The sequence below is a fragment of the Parambassis ranga genome, chromosome 17 (assembly GCF_900634625.1).
Source record: "Parambassis ranga chromosome 17, fParRan2.1, whole genome shotgun sequence".
In the NCBI taxonomy this organism is placed as follows: domain Eukaryota; kingdom Metazoa; phylum Chordata; class Actinopteri; family Ambassidae; genus Parambassis; species Parambassis ranga.
In genome coordinates this window covers 9,958,394-9,980,938 of record NC_041037.1, presented here as the reverse complement: position 1 = coordinate 9,980,938, position 22,545 = coordinate 9,958,394, and the positions used below count along the sequence as shown (strand labels likewise).

Genomic DNA, 22,545 nt, shown 5'->3' with positions numbered 1-22,545 from the left:
ACCACTAGATGTCCATCTTTCCAAACATGAGCTTATTACATTCTGTTTTGACTGTTAAGAGACACTGAACCAAATGGACGGTCTCCAAGTCACATGTGATTAACATACACTGTGAGATCCAGTTTAATCCATTCTGATGGCTGACAAACAATTTAGATGATATAATTATTTTCTAACTGGTTGTGCTTCATGGGTGCAGACTTTGATTTTTGATCATGAGAGTGCAGAGTTCAGTTAGATAAATGCTCATTACATATAATCAAAATAATCATGAGGATTTTTTTTCAGGAATGGAATTCTTAGTTTGATTATAATGTCTCTGTAAAGTCATGAAACATAGTTCAAACATTTTCGAGACAACAAGAGACTACACGGAGGTCGCTATCATAACCTAGGTCACTTTTGCCTCATTACTCATCAAAACACAGGATGACGCACCATCAAGTCTACTGGCAGGTCAAAAAAGGGTCCTTATTAATACATTTAGATAGTAGAGTGAGACAAGTAGCTGGTGGGAGCTAAGAAAATTGTTAATGGTAATGCAGCTCTGTAAAGGTAGCTACAAATAGCTTCCTTGGAATACACTGGTGCTGAAGATTTTTAACCTAACATTTAATATTTAAAGTGTAAAAGAAATATATCTATATAGCCTCATAGTAAAATATCTTATAATCTTTGTTTCTTGCCATAGTATTATCCTTACACAGTCTGCCTTTATTGATTTGTTTGGTAGACTGCCACAGCCCAGCCACAACAGATGGAGGTTAATGCTGTATTTAGTGTAGTGTAGTTGGCATGGATCAAGCTTTGCAGAAAAAAAAGGATATTTTTTCCAAATGCTTAACAGTTTTTGTTCCACATGGTATGGGATGGGTCAGAGGGTTGTTTACTCTTCTTTTAAATTGCCAGCCGGGGTTTAAGCAGACACTCCAACAGACAGCAGGGTTTGAAAAAGGTAGATGCAGCATCTCAGGAGAGACAGAGCGCCATCACAGCGTGCTATAGTCCTGGATGCCAATTACCGCTGTCACCCATCTGCTTTGGGCATGCAGTGAAACGTGGGATAAGCGACCTACTTTCTGACAGTAGTGTGACTGCAGTGCTTCTCCTCTCATCAACAAACTGATTTCTCCCTCCCTGAGGAAAGAGTTTTTGCTTGCCTATGCTTTACATTTATTAGCCACAGAAAGACAAACGGACAATGATCTTGTGGTATCTGCACGCAAGTATCAGTAGTTTTATTTGACTCTGTTCTCAGATTTCTGCTGCTAGCTGTCTGCTGTTTGGGTCTAGACAGGTAATCTAGGTGTTTCTATTAAAATCATGCATGTTATGATAGGATGATTTGTTGTTAAGAGCGAACCTAACAGTTTAAATACTGACAAAACAAAACAAAAAAGAGACTGCAAGTCCTTGTTTTGGGCTGTAATTCTCGGCTCTGCCTTCCAGCTAGAACAAATTAAGAAATAGTATACACCTTGATGACAAGTTTCACTCACACACATCACCAACACGGCACTAATCAACAAGAAACACACACACGTTTGATCTCAGGTTTTGCCTCCCATGTGAATGAGGTGTGGGAGTCGGAGTGCTGCACACTGCAGCTGTGAGCATTTTTATTTCAGCTGTGCACTCGCCTGCTGATCCAAGGGCAGGAGCTCTGCCAATGTTCCCACAATCTACTGGAGGATGTTTATGGAGGAAAACAAACAGCATTAATCTTCATGATGAGGAAGGGATACACACACACACAAAGTACTTTGGTCAGTGACTGCAGATGGTGTGTGCACCTCCTCTTCCTGCAGGTCCACATTGCCACATTTTTAGTTTTCCTGAAATATACACAAGCACTCTGTCTGTCACACAAACACACAGTTGTGTTTCCATCACTTCAGAGGTCATTACATTTGTCTTCTAGAAATCTTACCCAACTCCAAAGAGAATCCCTTCTTTCCAAATCCTGTCTACCTAGAATAATGATTTATGTACATAACGAGGACTGAAGTCCCCACAACATCAGTAATACAACACACACGCACGCACGCACACACACACACACAGATCCTATGAGCTGAATTGATCCTGGCTCTTAGCTCTGGGCTTGTTATTGGTGTTTTTCCTCTGCTAGTGTTCCTCAAGGAGGAACACAATGTGTGTGTATGGATAGGTTCAGCAGGGTTGGTCTGCTGGAGTGGAGAGATGGGGAGGGGGTTGAGTGACTCAGCACAATGATTCATTTGTAATTGGAAGCAGTGCTTCAAGAGCACACACACACACACACACACACACACACACAAACACACACACACGTCTTGAGGGTGGGTGCCCTTGTCAGAGATGATGGGCCTGATTGAGTGAGGCTGATCATTAAGAGCTGCTGCCTGCTAACAAGGCAGAGAAGGAGAAAGAACAAGGCCAAGGAGGAAAAATCACAGCACAGAGAAAGATCAATTGCACTAGACACAGACCGAATAAGGAGTCACTGCACTTAAGCCAGCTGGGTTCAGCATTATGCACAAGGCAAAGCATGAATAAAGGAAGAAGTAAGAGAGAGAGGTCACTTTAACACATGCATGTCCCTGCTCTAAAATAGCAAACATGAAGCAGCACCTGGTGCCATGTGGGACAACAGGTCATATTTTTTACCCAACAGCCTTCAAATCTGTCGCAAACTGATGACATCATGTGAAATCCCTGCCCCTGGCTTGAACCCGGTCGGCTGCATGAATCAACAGCTCTGCTTGCTGACAGCTGGAGGCTGCAGTTTATTGGACAGGAGGAGCTTTGTAAGTCATTCCCTGGAAATGGCATTCAGGCAGAGTGTCAGTTTTATGATATTTGGTGCACTTATTGGGCTAAAAGTGCTTCCTAACACGTCAGCTTTGTGAATAAACTGATGGTTAACAGGGTTGTGTTCAGAATACGTTTCAGAGAGGAGGTAATGTGGTCCCATGTTTCTGTGTGGAACCAGTCAGCACAGAGGTGTCACACGTCTCATCCCTGCAAGAAAATCCAGGACCTTGTCCAGCTCTACTGATCTCAAGACTGTCAGCTGGTCACTCTCACCGGTCAGCTATGCAGACTGAGAAACACAGCTTCAATAGAAAAGTTATTACACATACACAGTCAGTCAGTCAGAATTATTTTAGATTTGAATGAAAGATGCCAAATGTTATGAGAACAGAATGCTGTGAGAAAAAAACAGGGAGGAATGATGTCATTTACTGGCCCTTTAAATGCTGCTGAACACATTTCAGTAACATAGTGCACTTTTTTTCTGAACAAATGAAGCCAGCATAGAGGTTCTGAAAGCATGACCACTTGAGACTGACTCCAAAAGTAAATCAACAGGGACCTCTGAAAATGCCCATGGCAACTGCACAGGCTATATTATTATTAAACTCACATCACCTAATTGTACTATAGGTCTTAAATGTTTGCATAATTTAGGACCTTTAATGACGAGCAGCCTGTCTGGGTGTCACCAGCCCACCTCAGATCCATACATGCTCCATCCTCTTTGCTCATTTGTGGACTAACTGAAGCAGGACCTACTCAAGCAATGAGCTTCAGACTTATGTGACTTAAGTTCCTAAGATCCTACATTTCCCATAATCCAACCAGCAGCGATGTTTGTATGTCTGACATTTACTGAATAACATGTGCATATTTAGACTATTAGAGAAGAAATGAAGAGCTATGGAGTGGAAGTGAAGAAGCCCATTTTTCATTCAATGGAAAGCTTAAAAGCTTAGCTTCTGGTCCTAGTGGTGTATTTATATATATTTGTTTGTTTTAACCTTTCTTTCTCTTTTATTTACTGATAATTTTTGTTGTGGCACTAGCTCTGATTTAATGACTTGATACCTCAAAAACCAGAAAAGAACCTAAAGAATAAACATTTGGATTCCAAAAACCTGTGGAAGAAAATACATACTATACAATAAGACCATTATGCTATAGCATTTTACTACATACTAAACAGACATGCTATTTTTTGGACTCAACGCTGTTTCAGTTTTATCCCTCGCCTGTTGATGTCACTCTTGCTCCTCCACCACTCGGATGGCCTTAGCTCTCTCTCTCTCTCTCTCTCTCTCTCTCTCACACACACACACACACACACACACCCGGATGGATGACTTCACCGTTCTGCCTGGGTTTCCTTTATGATCCCGGGATCTCCCACTTCCCTCGCCAGACATCAGCCAGCAACACAGGCGAACGCAGCTCTCTCTTCTGCTCTAACTCACACACACACACACACTTTCTCACACACAGCGTCTCTTCCCTGCAGCTGCAAACACATCCTGAGACCACAACACACAGCAGCACCCGGACCTCACAGACCGACCTTTTAACCACAGCAAGAGGATAAACCGGCTAGAGACGCACAGCCAACCCGCTGCAACGCGCACCAAGAGGGGATCTACTGCTCAGAACCACCGAGGAAGACTTTTATCTGCTGGTTTTATTACCCTCCAGACGCGGGTGATCCTTCTCCATTGTGCCACAATGTCCGAGGTGCTGCCATATAACGAGGGGAAAATGAGCGGCTATGGGGCGGACAGCGAGGTCAGTCAGATGTCCTTTAGCTGCGGACTGCAGGACACAAACGCCTTTTTCGCTGCGTCGCAGGCGAAAAGACCCCCAAAGCTCGGACAGATCGGCAGAGCCAAGCGAGGTAAAGGATGGTTAAAATGAAGGTCTCACTCTTAGGTTTATTATTATTATTATTAGAATCAACGCACTCGTGAGTGATGCACAATGTAGGGATAAACAGTGCCAGGCTTCCAGTGCGTACTTGCGCAGTGATTCTAATGCAGTTCCGTTTGACTTTGTTTGCGTCTACAATATTTCCAAATGCACCACGGTGCCAAACCTCCGTTAGAAGGCTCAGTGGTGGCTGTCGACGACAGTACGCGACTGTTTACATCCACGCACGAGAAATGATCTCCGTGCACGGACACACCCCGTGTTGCTCTCATCGGGGGAAATAAAAAGCATGGCTCGGCGCCATTACCGGGATGTTTTTCAGTAACTGCGCAGGCAAATATAAAGCTTTGTTTCCATGCTTATTTATTTACTTATTTATTTCACCTGCAGTCACTTTTTTCCGCACTTGCTCTGGTTATAGTGCGCCATATTTCCCCCCTTTCTGATACATAAGAGTCAGCTGCAGGTCATTTCAGCAAACATACTTATAATTAAAGCACGTTAAGCTGCCTTCTATTGTGTATCACTTAATAAACATCCCGTTTCTTCTCCTCTCCACAGTGGTCATCGAGGACGACCGAATAGACGAGGTCCTGAAGGGGATGACAGACAAGTCTTCACCTGGCGTTTAAACATGAACGATGCCTTGCAGACTTTTTTTAATTTCGATCACCGATTTGAAGCACTTGTCGGCTGTGCATGTTCGAGGATTGCGGAGAAAATCGGCGGCATGAAGCGAGGATTGTCTTATGATGAGAGGAAAACGGGAAGAGAGGCAATGAAGTGGGGGGAAAATAATGGAGAAGAGATGTAAGGGAGAGAGAGAGAGAGAGAGAGAGAGAGAGAGAGAGAGAGAGAGAGAGGGATGGAGAAAGAATGAGACTCTGGAAAAAAGACCAAGATTATTTATCATGGGATTGCTGGCAATTCTCCAAACGAATCCCGATTTTAAACTACTGCTGCGCAGCAGGATGTTGAGGTGGCGGACACTGCTCTGTATCTCAACCTCTGCTGACTTTAGTGATGGATGAACTTGTCATTACTTCACGACCATCTCTCCTTCGTTTCTAAAAGCGCTGTAAGCAACAACATACTGCAACATAGAGGGTGAAGCTAAACCCCAGCCCTATATTCAATAAGTTGTACAGTAGGTAGGCTAAGCTCTCAGACTTCCTCACCACCTCCCTCCTCCTCCTCCTCCTCCTCTTCCTCTAGGCTTTGCTTTGTTGATTCAGTCAGCGACGGTGCATTCAAGGGAGCTGTCCTTTCAGCACTGGTCCAATGCATTCCTGTTGCTGCTAATCCTTTTATATTGACAAAAAAAACTGAAAAAACAGACCAACCAAACTCTCCAGTCTGCTAAAATAGAGGAGACCCATTGTATGTAAAAAGATTATATATCCGAGGATGGTGCAATGTTAATATTTTCTGTAGTAAACACCCGTTTCTTTGAGGCCACAGATTAAACAGGCGACATTCTTTTTCTTCTGTTTTTTCATGACCCATCAGTGGTTAAAGGTGCAGGCTGGCACCTTCATGTAGCTACACCTGCACATATCTCTTTTTGTTTCATCCCCCCCCCCCCCCCTCCCCCTCTCTGTTTTGCATCAGATATCTACAGAGGCCAGCAGAAATACGGAGTACATATTTGAAATAATAGTCATGAAATTGATGGAAAAAAACATTATAATTTGGCTCGTTTGAATTTTTTGCAATTATTTGTGTTTTTGTCCTCAATGAATTTTTAAAAGTTTTCTCCATCTATTTGCATGAAGTGTCACTCCGGTGCCAACGTAGGTGCCACCACTCTTTACCCCTGGCACGCTTCTTTTTAATGAAAGTCATATTTGTATTTTTATATCTAAATATTTGTTATTTAAATTATATGCTAGTCTATCGTCTTACAATTCATCAACAGGAATATTTGTACTTCAGAGAGGATATACGGAATGAGACTGGTGTCGATGGAGGAGAAGCTAAAGATTTTGGTGGACTGGTCTCGTTCTATATCAGATGTCGGGTGTTTTTTAAAGACTAACTGAATGTGGGGTTTTTGCACACATCAATGTTAAACTATTATTAAGAAATCGTATACTGTGACTTGAGCTTCGTTGATGAATTTGTTAGAAAATGGCAGTTTTAGAGTATATTGCACTGTTTACGAGTATCCTCAAATAACACGTTGTTATTTGACTGATTTTTTGGACATTACAGTTTTTGTTATTTTCATTTTTGTTTATTTTGTACCATTATTTTAAAGAAACTGGATATGGTTTGTTGTGCATGAAACCTTAATATTTTCAATAATGAAACATTGTTTTATTGAAGCAAAAAAGCAACAAAAATGTCATGACATTCTAAGAATGAGTCATTGTATATTATGATGCCATTTTCACTGTATTTGGTGAATTAATAAATGGTGAAAGAAAATGTTAATGTGATTCTTTGGTATGGCTTTTTTCCCCAGACATTCTCAGCAAACAGAATTACAAACAATGAGCCAGCACTGCAGAAACCTGTGTGAAAAACAAATGTAGCATCTTTTGAACATACACACACTAGAAAGCAAAAGGCTTTCAATCAGCAGCCATCACCTGAGTGACAGTAAATACTGGTCCTTAATTAAAGAGTCGGGAGGAAACAGTGATCCATCTGTTAAGCTGTTAAACAGCTCTGTGCTAGCCTACACTAGTGAATCCATTAAGTCATGGACCCCTGGGGAACAACGATTGGCCACATGATCATCTATCAAAGTCTGGCTGTGCACTGTTCCTATACTGTAGCTCTACTGCAGGACTGTAACACATTGCTGCTAAATGTATCATCTAAAAAGTGCACATACTATCTTAAAATCAAGGCTCTAAGCATGCTGTGATTCTCCTTCTCTAATCCATACAGTTGTAGGGCTTGTATTTCCTTTCATTGTACGCTGCTGGTTGATGGGACGATTTATTGCTGAACAACACAGCACAGTACACTGCAGAGTACTGTATCTGTGGCAAATCAATAAGACTTAATTGTCCTGGGCTCCTGGTCTCTTTAAATCTTTGGTCCCTTTTAGGTGTGTAGTACTCTCCATGTGATGACAACAACATGTCAAAAATAATGCTTAGTTGTTATTTAACTGTGTTCTTTGCAACTTAAACGTTACCTGTGCCCATACATTATACATTATCTCTGTATGGAAGCACTTACACTTGTTATTTATGTTCTTTTCTTTAAAATCCATCAGCAACTTTTAGTCTAAAAACTGAAAAATCCTTCTGGTCTTCTGGTGGAATTTAAATAATAAAAACCCTGCTGCCTGGTGATGAGACTGAAATCCAGTCATTCTGCTGCACTGTCGGTCAGAGGTCACTTGACTCTTAGTTGCAGGTGTGGATGTGACCCAGGGTGACTGTGGCTGACCTGGAAGATGGTCTGGGAGAGCAGGTCACACTGGGGTCAACGTGCCTCCCCCCGGTAAACAGTATATGTAACCGGGACGGAAATACAGGCATCACAAACATGCAGATGTCAGCGTGTCCTGAAGTACTCCACAGACAGACCACTGTACACCCTCTCTGACAAATACACAAACACCTCTTTCTCCCTGTCAACAGTGGACATCCATTTATATTCCTCTTCTTGTTATATAAGCCTTCCAAGAGATATATTGTGCCCATAAATTAAATTCTAAAAAGAAGCAGTGACTGTCTAGGTAGCTACAGATCAGTGTGTGTGGCTACTGCTAGCTAAATTTAGCCATATATGTCTGCAGAAGTTGCCACATCTTGGAAGACTGAGACAGAGTCGCCCAAGCTGAAGTCAATTTTTACCTCATTTGTCTGTCTGAAAAACAGTGTCAGAATATTTGGATTGTGGGGGGGGGGGCAGCTGTACAGATCATGTGATACAAAAAGTGACAGCTGAGCTGAGTTTTCCCAGTGTGGGATCAGCTGACAGAGTTCCCCACAGCAAACAGAGTACAGTTAGCTTACAGTCCCTGAAAGATGAGATGTTACACTATGTTCTCAGTTGTGTTGTTAAAGCTAAGTTATGATGAGAGAATTTCCTGTTTCCTGTTTGTTTTGTTAGGAGGGGTCAGACAAGAAAGATGGGTTACAACAAACTGCATTTAAAGAAGCATTTAACTGGTAGCATCTGCTTTAATTTCTGGCCACAGTAATTGTGTATCAGACCAAAACTGAACATATTTATGGTATTGTGTTTTTAGCTGAAGCCCCTTCAACAATCTTTTCTCCCCTTGTTTAGGAATCACTGTTTTCAAGTCTGTCATGTGGAAGAGATGGTGAAGAACACTGTACTAAACTTTCAGGAAATTGTGTCAGCTGATATCAGCTGTCTTCCACCTGTGCCACACAAACCTGCATAACACTGATAACAACTCAATAAAAATACATTTGCTTGTAATCACACTAGAATTTTTTCCAGGAAATCCTGCGAGATAAACGACAGATTTTATCGGTCTCATTTGTCCGCCTACAGTACCGGGACGCATCTATAAAAAACACGACATGTTCTAACAACAACACACAATCTCTATGTTATTGTGAATTGCACTTCACTCTAATAAAAGAACATCAACAAAGCGTCACGAGTGTAACCGTCCACATTCCCATCAGCAGTATTATTGACTGTCCTGATAACATCAGTGCTGCACTGAATGAACAAATAGTGCTATTGATCATGTTGTCATGTTGCCTGTGTGTGTATGTGTGGTTGTCTGAGGCCATGCACAATTACACTTTTAACAGTAATGGGCAGCCCTAGAAGGCCGGAACCGGACAGACATATTTGGGCAGATATTGAATAGTGTCAGCTCTGCTCCACGCCTCCCCTGTATATGTCTGTTTACATGTCATTTTTACAGTTCTAAAAGGGAAACCTAAAAAGAAGTCAATATTTCCAGATCATTTGTCATATGTGCTGTTGGGGATTGGACTTCTCAACAAAATGGTGAAGAAGTCTAATCCCCAGTGTCCAATCACTCAGTGTTTTTAATGCATAACCATAAGTGAAAAACAAGCATTGGGTCATTTGCTATAGGTCATAAAGGTCTTGAATGATAACAGCAACAACAACACATACAAGAAGCCTAGCCTGAGAGGGGAGGTCTAGAGCAAAGTCAAACCATTCAGTGACCCTTTTATCTCTGTATGGAAGCACTTATGCTTGTTATTTATGTTCTTTTCTTTAAAATCCACCAACAACTTTTAGTCTAAAAACTGAAAAAACCTTCTGGTCTTTTAGTGGAATTTATTTTCGATAATAAAACCCTGCTGCCTGGTGATGAGAGGCCACTTGACCTTTAGTTGCAGCTGGATGTGACCCAGGGTGACTGTGGCTGACCTGGAAGATGGTCTGGGAGAGCAGGCCACACACGGGTCAACAGTATATGTAACCGGGACGGAACTACAGGCATCACAAACATGCAGATGTCAGCGTGTCCTGAAGTACTCCACAGACAGACCACTGTACACTGTCTCTTACAAATGCACAAACACGTCTTTCTCCCTGTCAACCGTGGACATCCCAAGGTGAGGGTCACATGACTCATTTCTGTAATAGAAAGCAGCAGAAAACTAATGTTCAAAAGAAATGTTAGACCCATTAAGATAAACATAATGGATACTGTTTGAAGTTGCTAAGTAAAAAATACAAAATGCTGATGACTCATTATGCACTCTCTAAAGATATCACAGTGAACACGTGGGCTACAAGGACCACACCACATCTCTCAAAGGATGCAGCCTCTGAAGTGAGACACAGACAGAGAATGATGGCCAATCACAGTGGACTGTATCGCTCTGCTAGCTGGAGGTTGCTTTGAATTTGATTAGTTTCATGCATTTGTGATAATGATCAATTAAAAAATATTTAATTACAATGTTTCCTGTCTCGTTTTTATTTGGTCATGTGACCCTCAACTGTACTTGGCTTTGTTGATTCTCCAAATTAGTCTGGCTATAATCTGAAAGTTGGTTTTAAACATGTATGGTTGTCTATGACACTCTATTTTAAGGCAAAGTGATTATGTTATGATTCAAATGTGTCGGAATAAACTCTGAGATGTTTTGTAAACTCATACTAACACCTTTTCGACCTGCATGATCCCTCACAAAACACCCACACACTGAGTCACTCAGGGCCAATTGATGCTTTCAGAGAGGACAGGGTGATGGTAGAGAAGAAGAGTGATCTAAAGAGTAAAAGGCAGACAGACAGAGGGAGAGACACAGAGAGCGGCACTGAGCATGCAGTAGATTAGTGTTGTTGCTGCCCTTGGGCAACAGAGCATGGAGGACAATTAGCAGCAGGAGAGGCACACACATATAAATGCACAGCCCGTACTAAATCCCAGCCAGAAACACCTGGATAACATGGGTAATCAGCCGAGGAAACAAAGAAAGTGACAGTTTAAGAGAAAACCTCTCCTTTGTCTTGCTGTGTGGTTACATAATAAAGTCCAGTCCAGTTAAATCTCACAGTCAGAATCTGTGCTATGGATATCAGCTTAACTTAACTTTAAGTGAGCTGCAAATAAGAAACCATTTTATAGTATTAATATGATGACAGACAGACTGATGTCTGACAAAAGGAACTTTGCATGTGAAAGAAATAGCATCAAGCTTTGGATAAAAAAGAAAAATGCTGCATAAGCAGGGGCACTGCTGAAAAACACCCAATGTTTTTATGTCCCAGTGCTGCTGCAGTGTCTCTGCTGCAGCCCCCCCACAGGCTCTATAGTCAATATCAACCTTACTGACATTTGATTCTTACATAACCCTGTCCTGTCATGACCCTGTCTTAGAAGGTCAGTCATCATTACCACACAGGTGACCACTGAAATGTGTCGTCCCAGGAATGTGTCCACAACAATATCCAAATAACCAAGATGCCTGTCTGCTCAGTCCTGATGAGGATTCAGCTCAACCTGTTAATGGAAATCATTTTAACGGGAAAAGACCATTTTAAGATGGATCCTGAGATTCCTCCATTAAGCTGTAACCATGGATAACACTGACATCCACCAATCTCAACCAGAGACAAAATAACAAACCAAATAGCGGAAACATTTAAAGTCTGCAGCTACTAACAAAAATACATAATTGCAGTCCAGTAATTGCCTTGTTTTTTTCCCTAAGATGCTGCTGGTGGACTTCTTGGAAGTGGTTTCAGGGAAAAACAGCAACGGAACAAAAAAACAATTTTTGTCATTCATGAATTTTAATTCTTCCAGCAACCACCACCCGAGGAGCTCAGGTAGTAGCTCGCTGCTGTAGGTCACTTTCTTCAGGTCAGCTTCTACGAAAAGATCCAAATGCTCTGCTGGGCAGGAGGGGATTGTGTTGAAAAATAAACTATTAAGTTTAAAAATCTCTAAAATGAACTCCCTTCTACTTTTTAGCAGCAGAAAATCATGTAAAGAAAGAGGAGCCATCTGAAAAATCACACACCTTTTTTTCCAAGTCTTAAAAATAGGCAGTAATTAGATATCAGTGGAGAATTAAAAATAAATGATTTCTACTTTATTAATGTGCCCCCCCCTCCCTTCAAGTCACCAGCCTTCCTGCCTGTCTGCACGCCTGGCTCTCTCTCCCCTCTCTGGTCTATATTTAAGCAGCAGCAGAGAGCCTAGGACCCCAACACTCTTCTCATGTGTCCTCAACAAATAACACGCAGAACCTGCTATTGCTCGTAGGAACACGTGTGTGTGTGCACGCACACAGAACATCACAGGTGTGTCTGCATTAGTAACTTTTGTCTGGAATCTAAAGCAGTCATGGGACGAATGCAGACACCAGAAGGGGAGAGTGTGACTGACATACTGATAGACTATAACCCGGGCTTTACATGCAGGATGGTGCTGTCGTTATGTGCTGTGTCTAGACATGCTGGTTTGTCTTGCAAATTGCGTAACACTGACAAACTTGTACTGCAGACGGTGTTGGCCTGTCTTGAAATTTATTGAGACAGGACATCACATTACAGAGAATTATAAAAATTGGTTTATAAATGATAAAAATTTCTATTATGAACTAGAAGAGAAGCTGGTAGCAGCACAGACAGGACAGGAGCCGTTCCCAGAGACTTTAAAATGTACGATCATGATGACAATGATTTGTAGAGTTTGCTGCAGCATACTTACTGAGGTAGTTCTTCTCTTGAGTATTGTATGTATGTCCATAAGCTTTATCTTATATCACTCTGTATTTCTTTAAAGAAAAAAGAGAAAAGCTATAATTCAGGCAAATCTTCTCAAATTAGGAGACCTTTGCAGTTGTGAGGTAAGCCTCCATCCATTTTACACTTGTTAAAGGTAGTCAACGTCTAACATCTAATATATCTAACAATGCAGAGCCTACATAAGTGACCTCCTGTGAGCATTCATGCTGCTTCCCCTGTAATTACACTGTAAAAATCACATGTTGTCTTTGTTTACTTCTCATACTTCAAACAGTGACTGAAACAGAGCCAGTCATGTTGGAGCTGGAAGCTGAAAATGTCCTATTACATCCAAATACAACACAATCTGCTCTGTTCAGCTCCTGAATGAGCAGGATGAACTACTGTTCTAATAAATGGACCATTCACAGGTCCTAACCAAAGGCACGGTTTGTGCTGTTGTATAATTGCCGGGTTGACTTTTGAAGTCAAGTCAAGGGCTCCTGAAAGTTTTTGTATAATACTTGCTTGTTATTGCGCTGTGAGGAAGATGTATGACCCTTAATGTATTAAAAATCATTAATTAGATAAATTCTGTTGTTTTATCTTCACCAGTTCTCATTTAAATTTAAGATAAAGGATTGTAATTAGTTTGCACAGTGTGTCTGAACTCCTTATAAAAAATATGTTCCAGTCCCCTTACAAGTCAATAGTAGACAGGAAGTCATCCTTATCTTCACTTTGTGTTGCTGTGATCCTGCTCGGTGGGGATTTGGTGTCGTCCAGCATTTTCTGCTCCAGAGCTGCATCTTCATGGCTTAGTTTCTCTCCTTTGGTCATTATGTACATGAAATACTCAAAGCCGTCCCCGTAACTGTGATGACTGATGGACCAGTGGTACTCAGAGCGAGCATAGAGACGTTTCCTGAAGAAAGGCTGGGCAAAGGTGATGGACATAAACCGTCCTCCAGGTTTCAGGCAACGACTAATCTAAGAAAAAAGAAAAGGAGGATTAAGAGACATTAATCATATGTTAAATTACCTTTAAGCATATTCTGTGTGTTCTGTATTAGTATTAGTTTAGTGTTGTCTTAGTTTGTCACTTGAGAAAGTGCCTTTACAGTTACAAAACACCACAAGGTGCTGAGAAGTTACCATGTCTGTACACTATTTGTGTTGTCTTTGCATAAAAGATGTGTGTAAAAGTTGAACGCCACTTCTGCCATCATCCCCGTTGGCCATCATTACACTTGAAACACAAACTAGCAGCTTTGTGCAAAGCCTTAAGCCTGCTAAGATGCGTCTGTGTCAGTTTGTGATTATTTTTTGTCTCTACAATTCCATGGTTATTTTTAGTGTACATTACACCAACATGTCACAGACAGCTGCCAACCACCCAACTTTTAAACAGTCAAAAAGAACTATACATTAAATCATGGTAAATCACGGCAGACTTTGGACACAGAGCTTTGTCAATGCACAGTGCTCACTGCTCAGCTGATAATGTGGTGTGACAGCATGCAAACAGCAGGCATCCCTTCATATGAATAATTGTTGCACCATGTGTTTTATCATCGAGTGAAATACACATGTGCCTCAGGACTACAGAGCTCAGGCATACAGCAGTACACACACAGTACACTGGACACAAACACTCATGTAGTTTGACTTTGGCAGGGAGTTCCTCCAGAGACAGAAGTGTGTGTGTGGGAGTGAAGGGACAGAATCTGCAGAACACTGAGCAGTGAGCGAGTAAGCTTGAGTATTTCATACAACAAATAAAGTCTAAGGCGTATGTTCTTGATACTACTGGAGGACAAATAGAATTTATTTAAGTCACCACTTCTTAGAGTTGTGGAGGTTATGACTTCACATTGACTTTAGCTATTTGACTTGAAATAACGTATCCTCAGCACTTAAGCTCAGCAGATAAAAAAAGTATGCAACTGATACCTTGTGTTGACAATGGACATTATTCTGTTTGAATCATACTATCAGGAGACAATCACAATAGCAGACAGACAAAAGGTGATACCTGGGAATACCACAGTGTGATAAAATGACTAAAAACTACAACAACATGAAAACATGCAGCCTGACAGATGGAGCTGCAGTGACTCCCATCTGTGATCTATTTTTTGGGATTTATGTTTAAGCCTTTCTAATTAAAGTTGTCACATAGAATGGGGTTTTGTGGCTCCAACTATAATAGAGCTCAGCTAATATTAGCAACAAGCTCGCTAGCACTTTTGAAAATATGAAATATGAAATAAACAGAGTAACCATTCTAAGATTTGACTGAAATGTTAAATGTTTAAAAGCAAAAATCATCTTCTACGACCTCATCTTACAGCTCCTAAAGTACATAGTTTGTACTGAGATTTGTACTGAAAGGCTACTGTATAGTCTCTGGGGGTCTTCATGCATGAGCTTTAAAGGGAGACGAGCTGGTGTTTAGCTCACGTGTAACTGTCATGAAAAGCTGGGACGGTAAAGTCATGCAGCCAGGACAGAGTGGTTGTGGTCTGCACTTTAAAGCCATGGTGAAGCAGAGCTGCTCCTACAGCTCACTACACTGTTGAGGTCTTTGGAGAGACAGATCACTCTGAGATGAGCACGTGTATCCTTCTCTTCTCACATGATTCATCTCCACCAGCAAGCAGCCTGAACATGAATTATTCACTCTCCACTGTGACATGGAAGACAAGTGAGAGAGGAAGGGTAAAGGGGCTGCTGGATATGGGATAAAATATGGAATAGGGTGCACAGGAAGGGCCTGGAAAACACATACGGCAGAAAAAGTTAAAATGGAAGCTATAGCATCATAAAATCCTCCTTTATCTGATTATGTTTAAAGAAAAAACATGTTCATGGTATTGTGTTGTAACAGTGTGTGTGCGTGTGCCTCTGCTATGAATGATCTTTGAAGAATGAGTGATTCTTAGTGGAATGGTATTTTTGCCTAAAATGTAGATGTAGATGTGTAAATGTAGATTAATACTGAAGACATCAGAACCCTGATGGAAAACCAATGTCAAACAAATCAGAAGGTTTATATTTTAGATTCTATGAAATAGCCACCTTTGTATTGATGACAGCTTTGCATTCTCTGTCAGCTTCCATGAGGTAGTCACCTAGAATGGTTTTAAATGAAGAGGTGTGCTTTGACATGACTCAATCGATGTTAACAGCACATCAGATCAGAGCCCACAAAAATGCTTCACAGAGTTCAAGTAACAGACTCATCTTAACATCAGCTGTTCAGAGGAGGCTGCATGAATCATGGTTCATGGTTCATGGTTGAATTACTGCAAAGAAGCTACTACCGAGAAAGAAGAACAAGAGGAGAATCATCAAGGAGGTAAAAAAAATGTACTCTGGTCTGAGATTTTTGGTTCCACCTGCCATGTCCTTACAGAAACAGAAAAGGTAAACCATGGAGGGAGGACGTTACAAGTCCAGATGTCTCACTTCAACCATTTGAATGGAAATGACCTGGATGACTGAGAATCTAGGCTGGTGACACTGTTGGACTTATACAAAATTCAAGGGACAATTAACCAGCAATTAACCAGCTACCTGCTATTCTGCAGTGCCACCCCATCTGGTTTGCACTTAGTGGGACCATCATCTGGTTTTCAAAAGGACAATGACCCCAAACACACCTTCAGGTTATGTAAGAGCTATTTGACCCAGAAGTACAGTGACAGAGTGATGTGTTGAAAAGTAAGTGAGAATGGTGAATGCCGAAAGTGTGCAAAGTTGTCATCAAAGCAAAAGGTGGCTACTTTGAAGAATCTAAAATATAACATATTCTGTTATATGTTTTGTTGACTACATAATTTCATATGTGTTCCTTCATAGTTTTGATGTCTTCCATTTTAATCTATGATGATAAATACTAAAGATAAAAAAATGAGAAAGTGTGTCCAAACTCTTGACTGTTAGTGTGCATTTCCCTTTAAACAAACTACAAAAAATGTCTACATTATGTTTCACTATCCTCAGAAATCCTGGCCCCTTGAGGGCTTTATATTAAAGCCACAGTACAGTTACAAGTGTAGTTTCACTGAATGAGTAAACCACAGTTAAAGTGCATCATCCTGTCACCCAGCTTCATCCAACATTTATCACACTGAGATGTATGTGCGCAGTATTTGTACCTTTGCAGTGTAACTCCAGAGCCTTATGTCACAGGTGACTAGAGTACTGATGTCACTGCAACTCAACACGGCACTCAACTACAGCACGCCTAAAGACGTGTGGCTGGCGATTATAGATCCTGTGATGTTTTGGATCTTCTTGTAAACAGTCATAGACACACATCAAATTATCCCTGTCACACTTCATGTGTTTGCAGGACACATTAGTGACCCAGATTCTCACACTCCGCATGGGCTTGCATGTATACATACACAGAGAATCCTTATGAGGAGGAGGAGGATGCACCGTGTGAGATGACTCATATATTTATAAACATTCTGTATGCATATCAGCTTGAGCACCACCACAACAACAGCAGCTCTGACACGATGTAACACACACTCTTGAGAAAAGGTCATTTTTCAGGAAAAGCTGAAATCTATCTGAAAATAACACTCGTCTAAATCAACAGGTGGAGGAAAGCTTGTTGGCTGATACACCAGAGAAGCAAAACAGCATCCCTAATAACACTCAGTGTGTTTTCAATCTATCCAGTCAGACATCTGTAAGCTGATCCCAAGTGGGCCTCAGGGTTCCTCCAAGAGGACAGGGGAAGCCACTCTGTTCGCACCCATCTTCACACACTCTCCTCAAATGATTCTCTGACACACACACAACAAGGTTTTCAGAGATGCACACACACACACACATAGCATCATGGCCTGTTCTGAATTATTTAGTGTGGTGGCGGAAGCTTGTGTGTAAGTGACCTGACCTGTCTTGAGTGTACTGCAACAAAGAGGAAATATGAGATGTGGAGTCAAGTGTCCCATGAGAATTCCCAGGTAATCCCACTGACACCTTAACATCAGTTATACAACTGGAAGGAGTTTTATTTCCCACCCTGGAGATAAAAAGCTTTCAGTTGTCCCAGCAGCCTTGGTTAATGCAAAAACTTGAAGCCAAATCTCAAGGTTAAGGGTTTGGTTGTCCATATTCATTGCCCTTAAATAATGATAATCATTTTAATAGCATATCAACTCAAACCTTAATGAATGGTCCCTGTGTGAGGACACAAAAAAATGTGCAAGAGCCTGGACTAGAGTGAATACCGGATGTGGCCTTGTTGCCATTGGATCAGCTATTGATAAATTGTTTGCCCAGCATTTAGCACAACCAACAAAGAACTGCTAGCACTGCCATATAGTCATATAGTGCCATATAGTTTAAGAAAAATAACAGACATGGCTATTGGTGTATTGTTGATCATAACAGGAATCTGTTATATATATATACAGTCATGACCCAAACTGTCTATATTAGGAGATGTCTAAAGCTTTGAAATATTAACTTTGTATATGTCAGTCCAGGTCCCTGAATGACCTTTCCACATTAGTCAGAGAGAAGATAAGCTGTCGATCCAAGGAGAATGACATTTCATCCCCTCAGTAGTCTCTATTTCTTCAGATGTTACATCCTTTATTTCTTGTCTTTTTGTCATTACACTTCATCCTGTGTTATCTCCGTTCTCTCCTCTGCAAGCCCACATCTGCCCAAAGATACTGTATATGAGATAACTGATTGTCTCTGCTGGTCAGATGAGGGCAGGGTAGCTGGTGGTCACAACTCTCATTTCACTCTATGGGACTTTCGGGTTATGTAATGAGGGTTTGTCTGAGATTGAAAAGGTGAGTCTGTAGCTCAGGAACTGATCAGCTATCATTCTTATGAATCAACAACAAAGAGATCAGATGATATGAAATAGCTGTTTAATATTTTTAATTAAGTACCATTAATTGAAATATAAATATAGGAATAACGAACTAGAATTTGTCATAAAGATGCAGGTTTACAGGTTAACACTGCAGATAATATAGGTATGACACCGAGTCATAGACGACGCCTAAAACTGTGGCAACATTGTAAATCCGTCACGAACACAGAAACAGGCAAGCTCATCATCTGAGCATGAGGTTAGCAGTTTAAGGCTACATTAGCTGCAACCTGGATTTCTGACATCAACATTTTATGGGAAATTTTTGAAGAATGCAATATCTGCTGCCTTATCATTTTATGCTTATAATTCTTTTATCTATCATCTCAAATGATGTGGCTTGTTTGTATGTTCCAAACTAATGAAGAAAGCTGAAGTAAGGGGGAGAATTAGAAGCACAGGTGAATGTGACACTGCATGTGTGTGTGTGTGTGTGTGTGTGTGCACTCTTCACTGTGGGTGAGGCAGAGGTGATCAGTGTGTAAAGACAACAACAGAGTGCTATCTCTGGACAGCAGACCCGCACGGACCACAGTCTACAGTCTCCTTTAGAGATACTGTACACTAACATGCACACCCACTCGCACACCAACACACGTACATGTCCACGCACAAACACACACAGATTTAAAGTGGGGCAGAAAAGAAAGCAAAGAGGGAGGAGGTGCGCTTCTTATTTAGGTCATATTTTCATATCATATTTTATAAATTAACTCCCATCTTCTCTTTGCTTGTTTACTGGTATCATGTAGCTCTGCAGACCCCCCTTCACTGCAGCTGCCCCCCTCCCTGAAAGAATGTGCATTTGAAATCAACTGCCTCTCTTCCCTTTCCATTTCACCTCACCCGTAGCCTGCAGCCAAGCATGTGGATGGCAAAAACGTGTAAACGTCCTAGGGAAACGAGAGAGGGGAGTAGATGAGCAGAAGAGCATGCAGGGAAAAAAAAGGAGGAGACAGGATAAAGATGGGAGGGGAGGAGGAGGCACAACATGGGTCTCCTAACAAAGCAAATCTGCTCTTCTGCTCTTCCCTCCAGGGGTGCAACAGCCTGCTTTGTTTCCTTCATCCCTCCATCCCTGTTTTATACCTCCCATTCTCCTCTTCTTTCTCCAAGCTCCTGCGTTAAAGAGCCAAATGTGCAAACACTATATGGCACCATCTGCTCTGAAGAAGCTTCATTTTGGCTGGTGCAAGCATGAAATTTACCTAAGAGAGTGGGCTGTATAAGAAAAATGTCTTTACAGTAACAAGTATTCAATTTAAAACTGGACTTAACTCTAACAGTTCAATAAACATGCACAATTCAGATCTCACCTTTTAACTTATACAGACCTTATTCCCACTGGAAGACTTACAGTACTTGGAATAGTGACAGATAACATAGGGAAACGTGAGAGCATTGGATTCCCTCTCTCCCTGCTCCTTTCCACCCTCCCACTACCTCCGCCTTTCTGCCCACACCACCTCTGAGTTTCCTCTCCTCACCCCCATCTCCTCCACCCACTGACTACACGGATAAATAATACATCAGATACCTTCTCTTCCTCTCCCTCCACATCCATACACCCATGCCTTGCTAGGACAAAACTGCTAAGTGATTGAAAATGGAGATTGCTGGGCTCAACATCTTCCCTATATATACGTGTTCTGATATAAATCTGAGTGCATGTTGTGTGGGCATGTTCTGGAGGCTTGGGCTAACCGTAGGAAGATGACAGCAGCCTGCCTTTTAAACAGGCGCATCTCTCGCTCTCACACCTTGTGTTGCCATGGAGACAAAAGTTTTTTGCACTGGTCACAGTAATGTATGTAGGTCAGAATGGGACACCTCGCAAAACAAAAAAAACAAAAAAACACACCAGACAGCTGAACAGTGAGAGCTCACGCCTTCATTAGATGTAGAGAAAATGCAAGAGAAAGTTGAGACAACACGCTGTTGAAATAAACATCAACATTCTCTGGGAATTTAGGCTTTTTTCAAGGCGCTGACAAGCACAACTGTGTGTCAAAAGAGTTTCTCAGCAGCCTTATTAGTGTGGTGACTCGGGGTGAATGCAGGCAAAGACAAGGAATTACTATTTTTTGACACTAAATGACTCCCTGAATTGGGTCACTGCTGATGCATTTACAAAGTGCCTCTTCAACAAGCTGAAAGCACTTGCAAGGTTGTTTTTCCTTAAAATGAGGGAAACTCTTGTCTTCCGGCTAAATTAGAACAGCATATCCATGCTGTGAGATGTAATGCTGGTGTGCGCCGAGTGCAGGGACCCCTGTCTAACTGATCAACATCTTCGTATGCAGTCGCCACGTTCTCCCCTCATGGCAATCAGGCATGCAGAGCTAAAATTAAAATGTCTCTCTTCCCTTTTCATCAAAAAATAACCGTCTCCAGCTTTTATCTCTCTTTTCTTCTTCATCTCTCCCACTCCTTTCTCACTGCCTCCTCACCCTTTCTGCCTTCCATTCTCCACTGGGGACCACAGAGAGGTTTTCTTTAATTAGTGAACTACTTTTCACACCGGTGGAGAAAGACAGAGACACACTTTATACACCCACACCCGCCCACTGTCATGCTCCTAGCATCTCTGTACTGTCTTTCATGCATACATTCCCCGGGCTGTGTTTGTGTGAACATTTGCTTGTGTTTAATTTTGCGAAGACAAAAAAAATTCTTCATCCACGGTCACTGCTATATACCAGTCCCAGATTCAAAGTAACACACCACTGCAGTCAAATATGCTAATTAATTAAGCAATGTTTGTTATTTTTGGCTCAGCATGATGAAAAAATGATGCAGACTTTGGAAAAAAAAAGTTTGTACTGAATAGGAAGGCACAGAGTCAGCAAATGTGTAATTAATAAACTCATCTGCCTTTCAGAACAGTTAGAAAAAAAATTGCAAAACTCTGAGGAATAGGAGCAGCAGAGAAACTAGAGCAAAACGTGAGCGGCTGGTACAGTGACACGTTTGGCTTAGAAGCAGGCAGAGGAAGAAGAGGGAGGGTGTTCCCCTCTTCCTCCTTTCACACTCTCCCTGTCTCCGTTTCCACAACCTCTAAATCCACCTTTTACAGCCTGGGACACTTATTACACTTATCAAGCTCTCGCCTCCTCTTATATGTAATTATCCATTAAATTCTTGCGGGTAGACTTGCACCAGAGTTGCTTAATAGCCATTCTCTATTTAGCAACACTTCCACAGCAGCTAATGCTTTACAATTTTATATGATTGGCTTCCCACTCATTTTTAGCCATAAGCTGCCAGATAGAAATGCAGAAATCAATCAACACTGGCATAAACTGTGGATGGAAAAAGGATCCAAAACACAAACAGCAACATCAATAAAATAGTCTTTCTCCTTTTTTAATGGCGAGCCACGGCCACAGATAAAAAGCTTGGCAGCAGTTGGAAAAGGAGGGAGACACAGTGAGAGAGGCAGAGAAGGAACCAAGGCTGAAAATGAAGTAAAATGGGCCAGTGTGTCTGGCTGCTGGAGGGGTCTCCCGCGGGACGAGTAAGGGGGACAGGACAGCCCGGTGGAGGTTCCCGCAGCACACTGACACAGTCCGGTCCATTCACTGGGCCAGTAGCACAGGCAAGCCACTAAAAACTGTAGGTAGCAAAATTTAACGTGAAGCAGTACTGGTATCCAAGGAGCAGTACACCGCTTGTTGACCCAACAGGTGTTTGCACCATTTCATCAAGGTCTTTTAAAACACCAGATTACAGGGGCAGGT

The 22,545-nt window shown here is 41.6% G+C and overlaps 2 protein-coding genes across 2 annotated transcripts in view; one reads left to right on the top strand and one right to left on the bottom strand.

Moving 5' to 3' along the window:
• Window positions 1–4,160: 4,160 nt before the first annotated feature.
• On the top strand, window positions 4,161–6,057 carry camk2n2a (calcium/calmodulin-dependent protein kinase II inhibitor 2a). Its single transcript, XM_028428420.1, has 2 exons — window positions 4,161–4,687; window positions 5,281–6,057. The coding sequence occupies exons 1-2, from the start codon at window positions 4,519–4,521 to the stop codon at window positions 5,349–5,351; spliced, it is 240 nt and encodes a 79-aa protein (XP_028284221.1). The 5' UTR covers window positions 4,161–4,518; the 3' UTR covers window positions 5,352–6,057.
• A 6,748-nt stretch (window positions 6,058–12,805) lies between these two features.
• Window positions 12,806–22,545, bottom strand: part of ece2a (endothelin converting enzyme 2a) — a 58,020-nt gene continuing 48,280 nt past the window's right edge. The window contains exon 4 of the mRNA XM_028427682.1: window positions 12,806–13,878. Within this exon, the coding sequence (XP_028283483.1) occupies window positions 13,588–13,878 (291 nt within the window). The 3' untranslated portion in view covers window positions 12,806–13,587. The remainder of the gene's footprint in view (window positions 13,879–22,545) is intronic.

Bases quoted from the DNA above. Each gene is read 5' to 3' on its own strand.
- camk2n2a (XM_028428420.1), top strand. From the start codon at position 4,519: ATGTCCGAGGTGCTGCCATATAACGAGGGGAAAATGAGCGGCTATGGG. The intron at 4,688-5,280 runs GTAAAGGATGGT...TCCTCTCCACAG, and splicing joins GATCGGCAGAGCCAAGCGAG to TGGTCATCGAGGACGACCGA.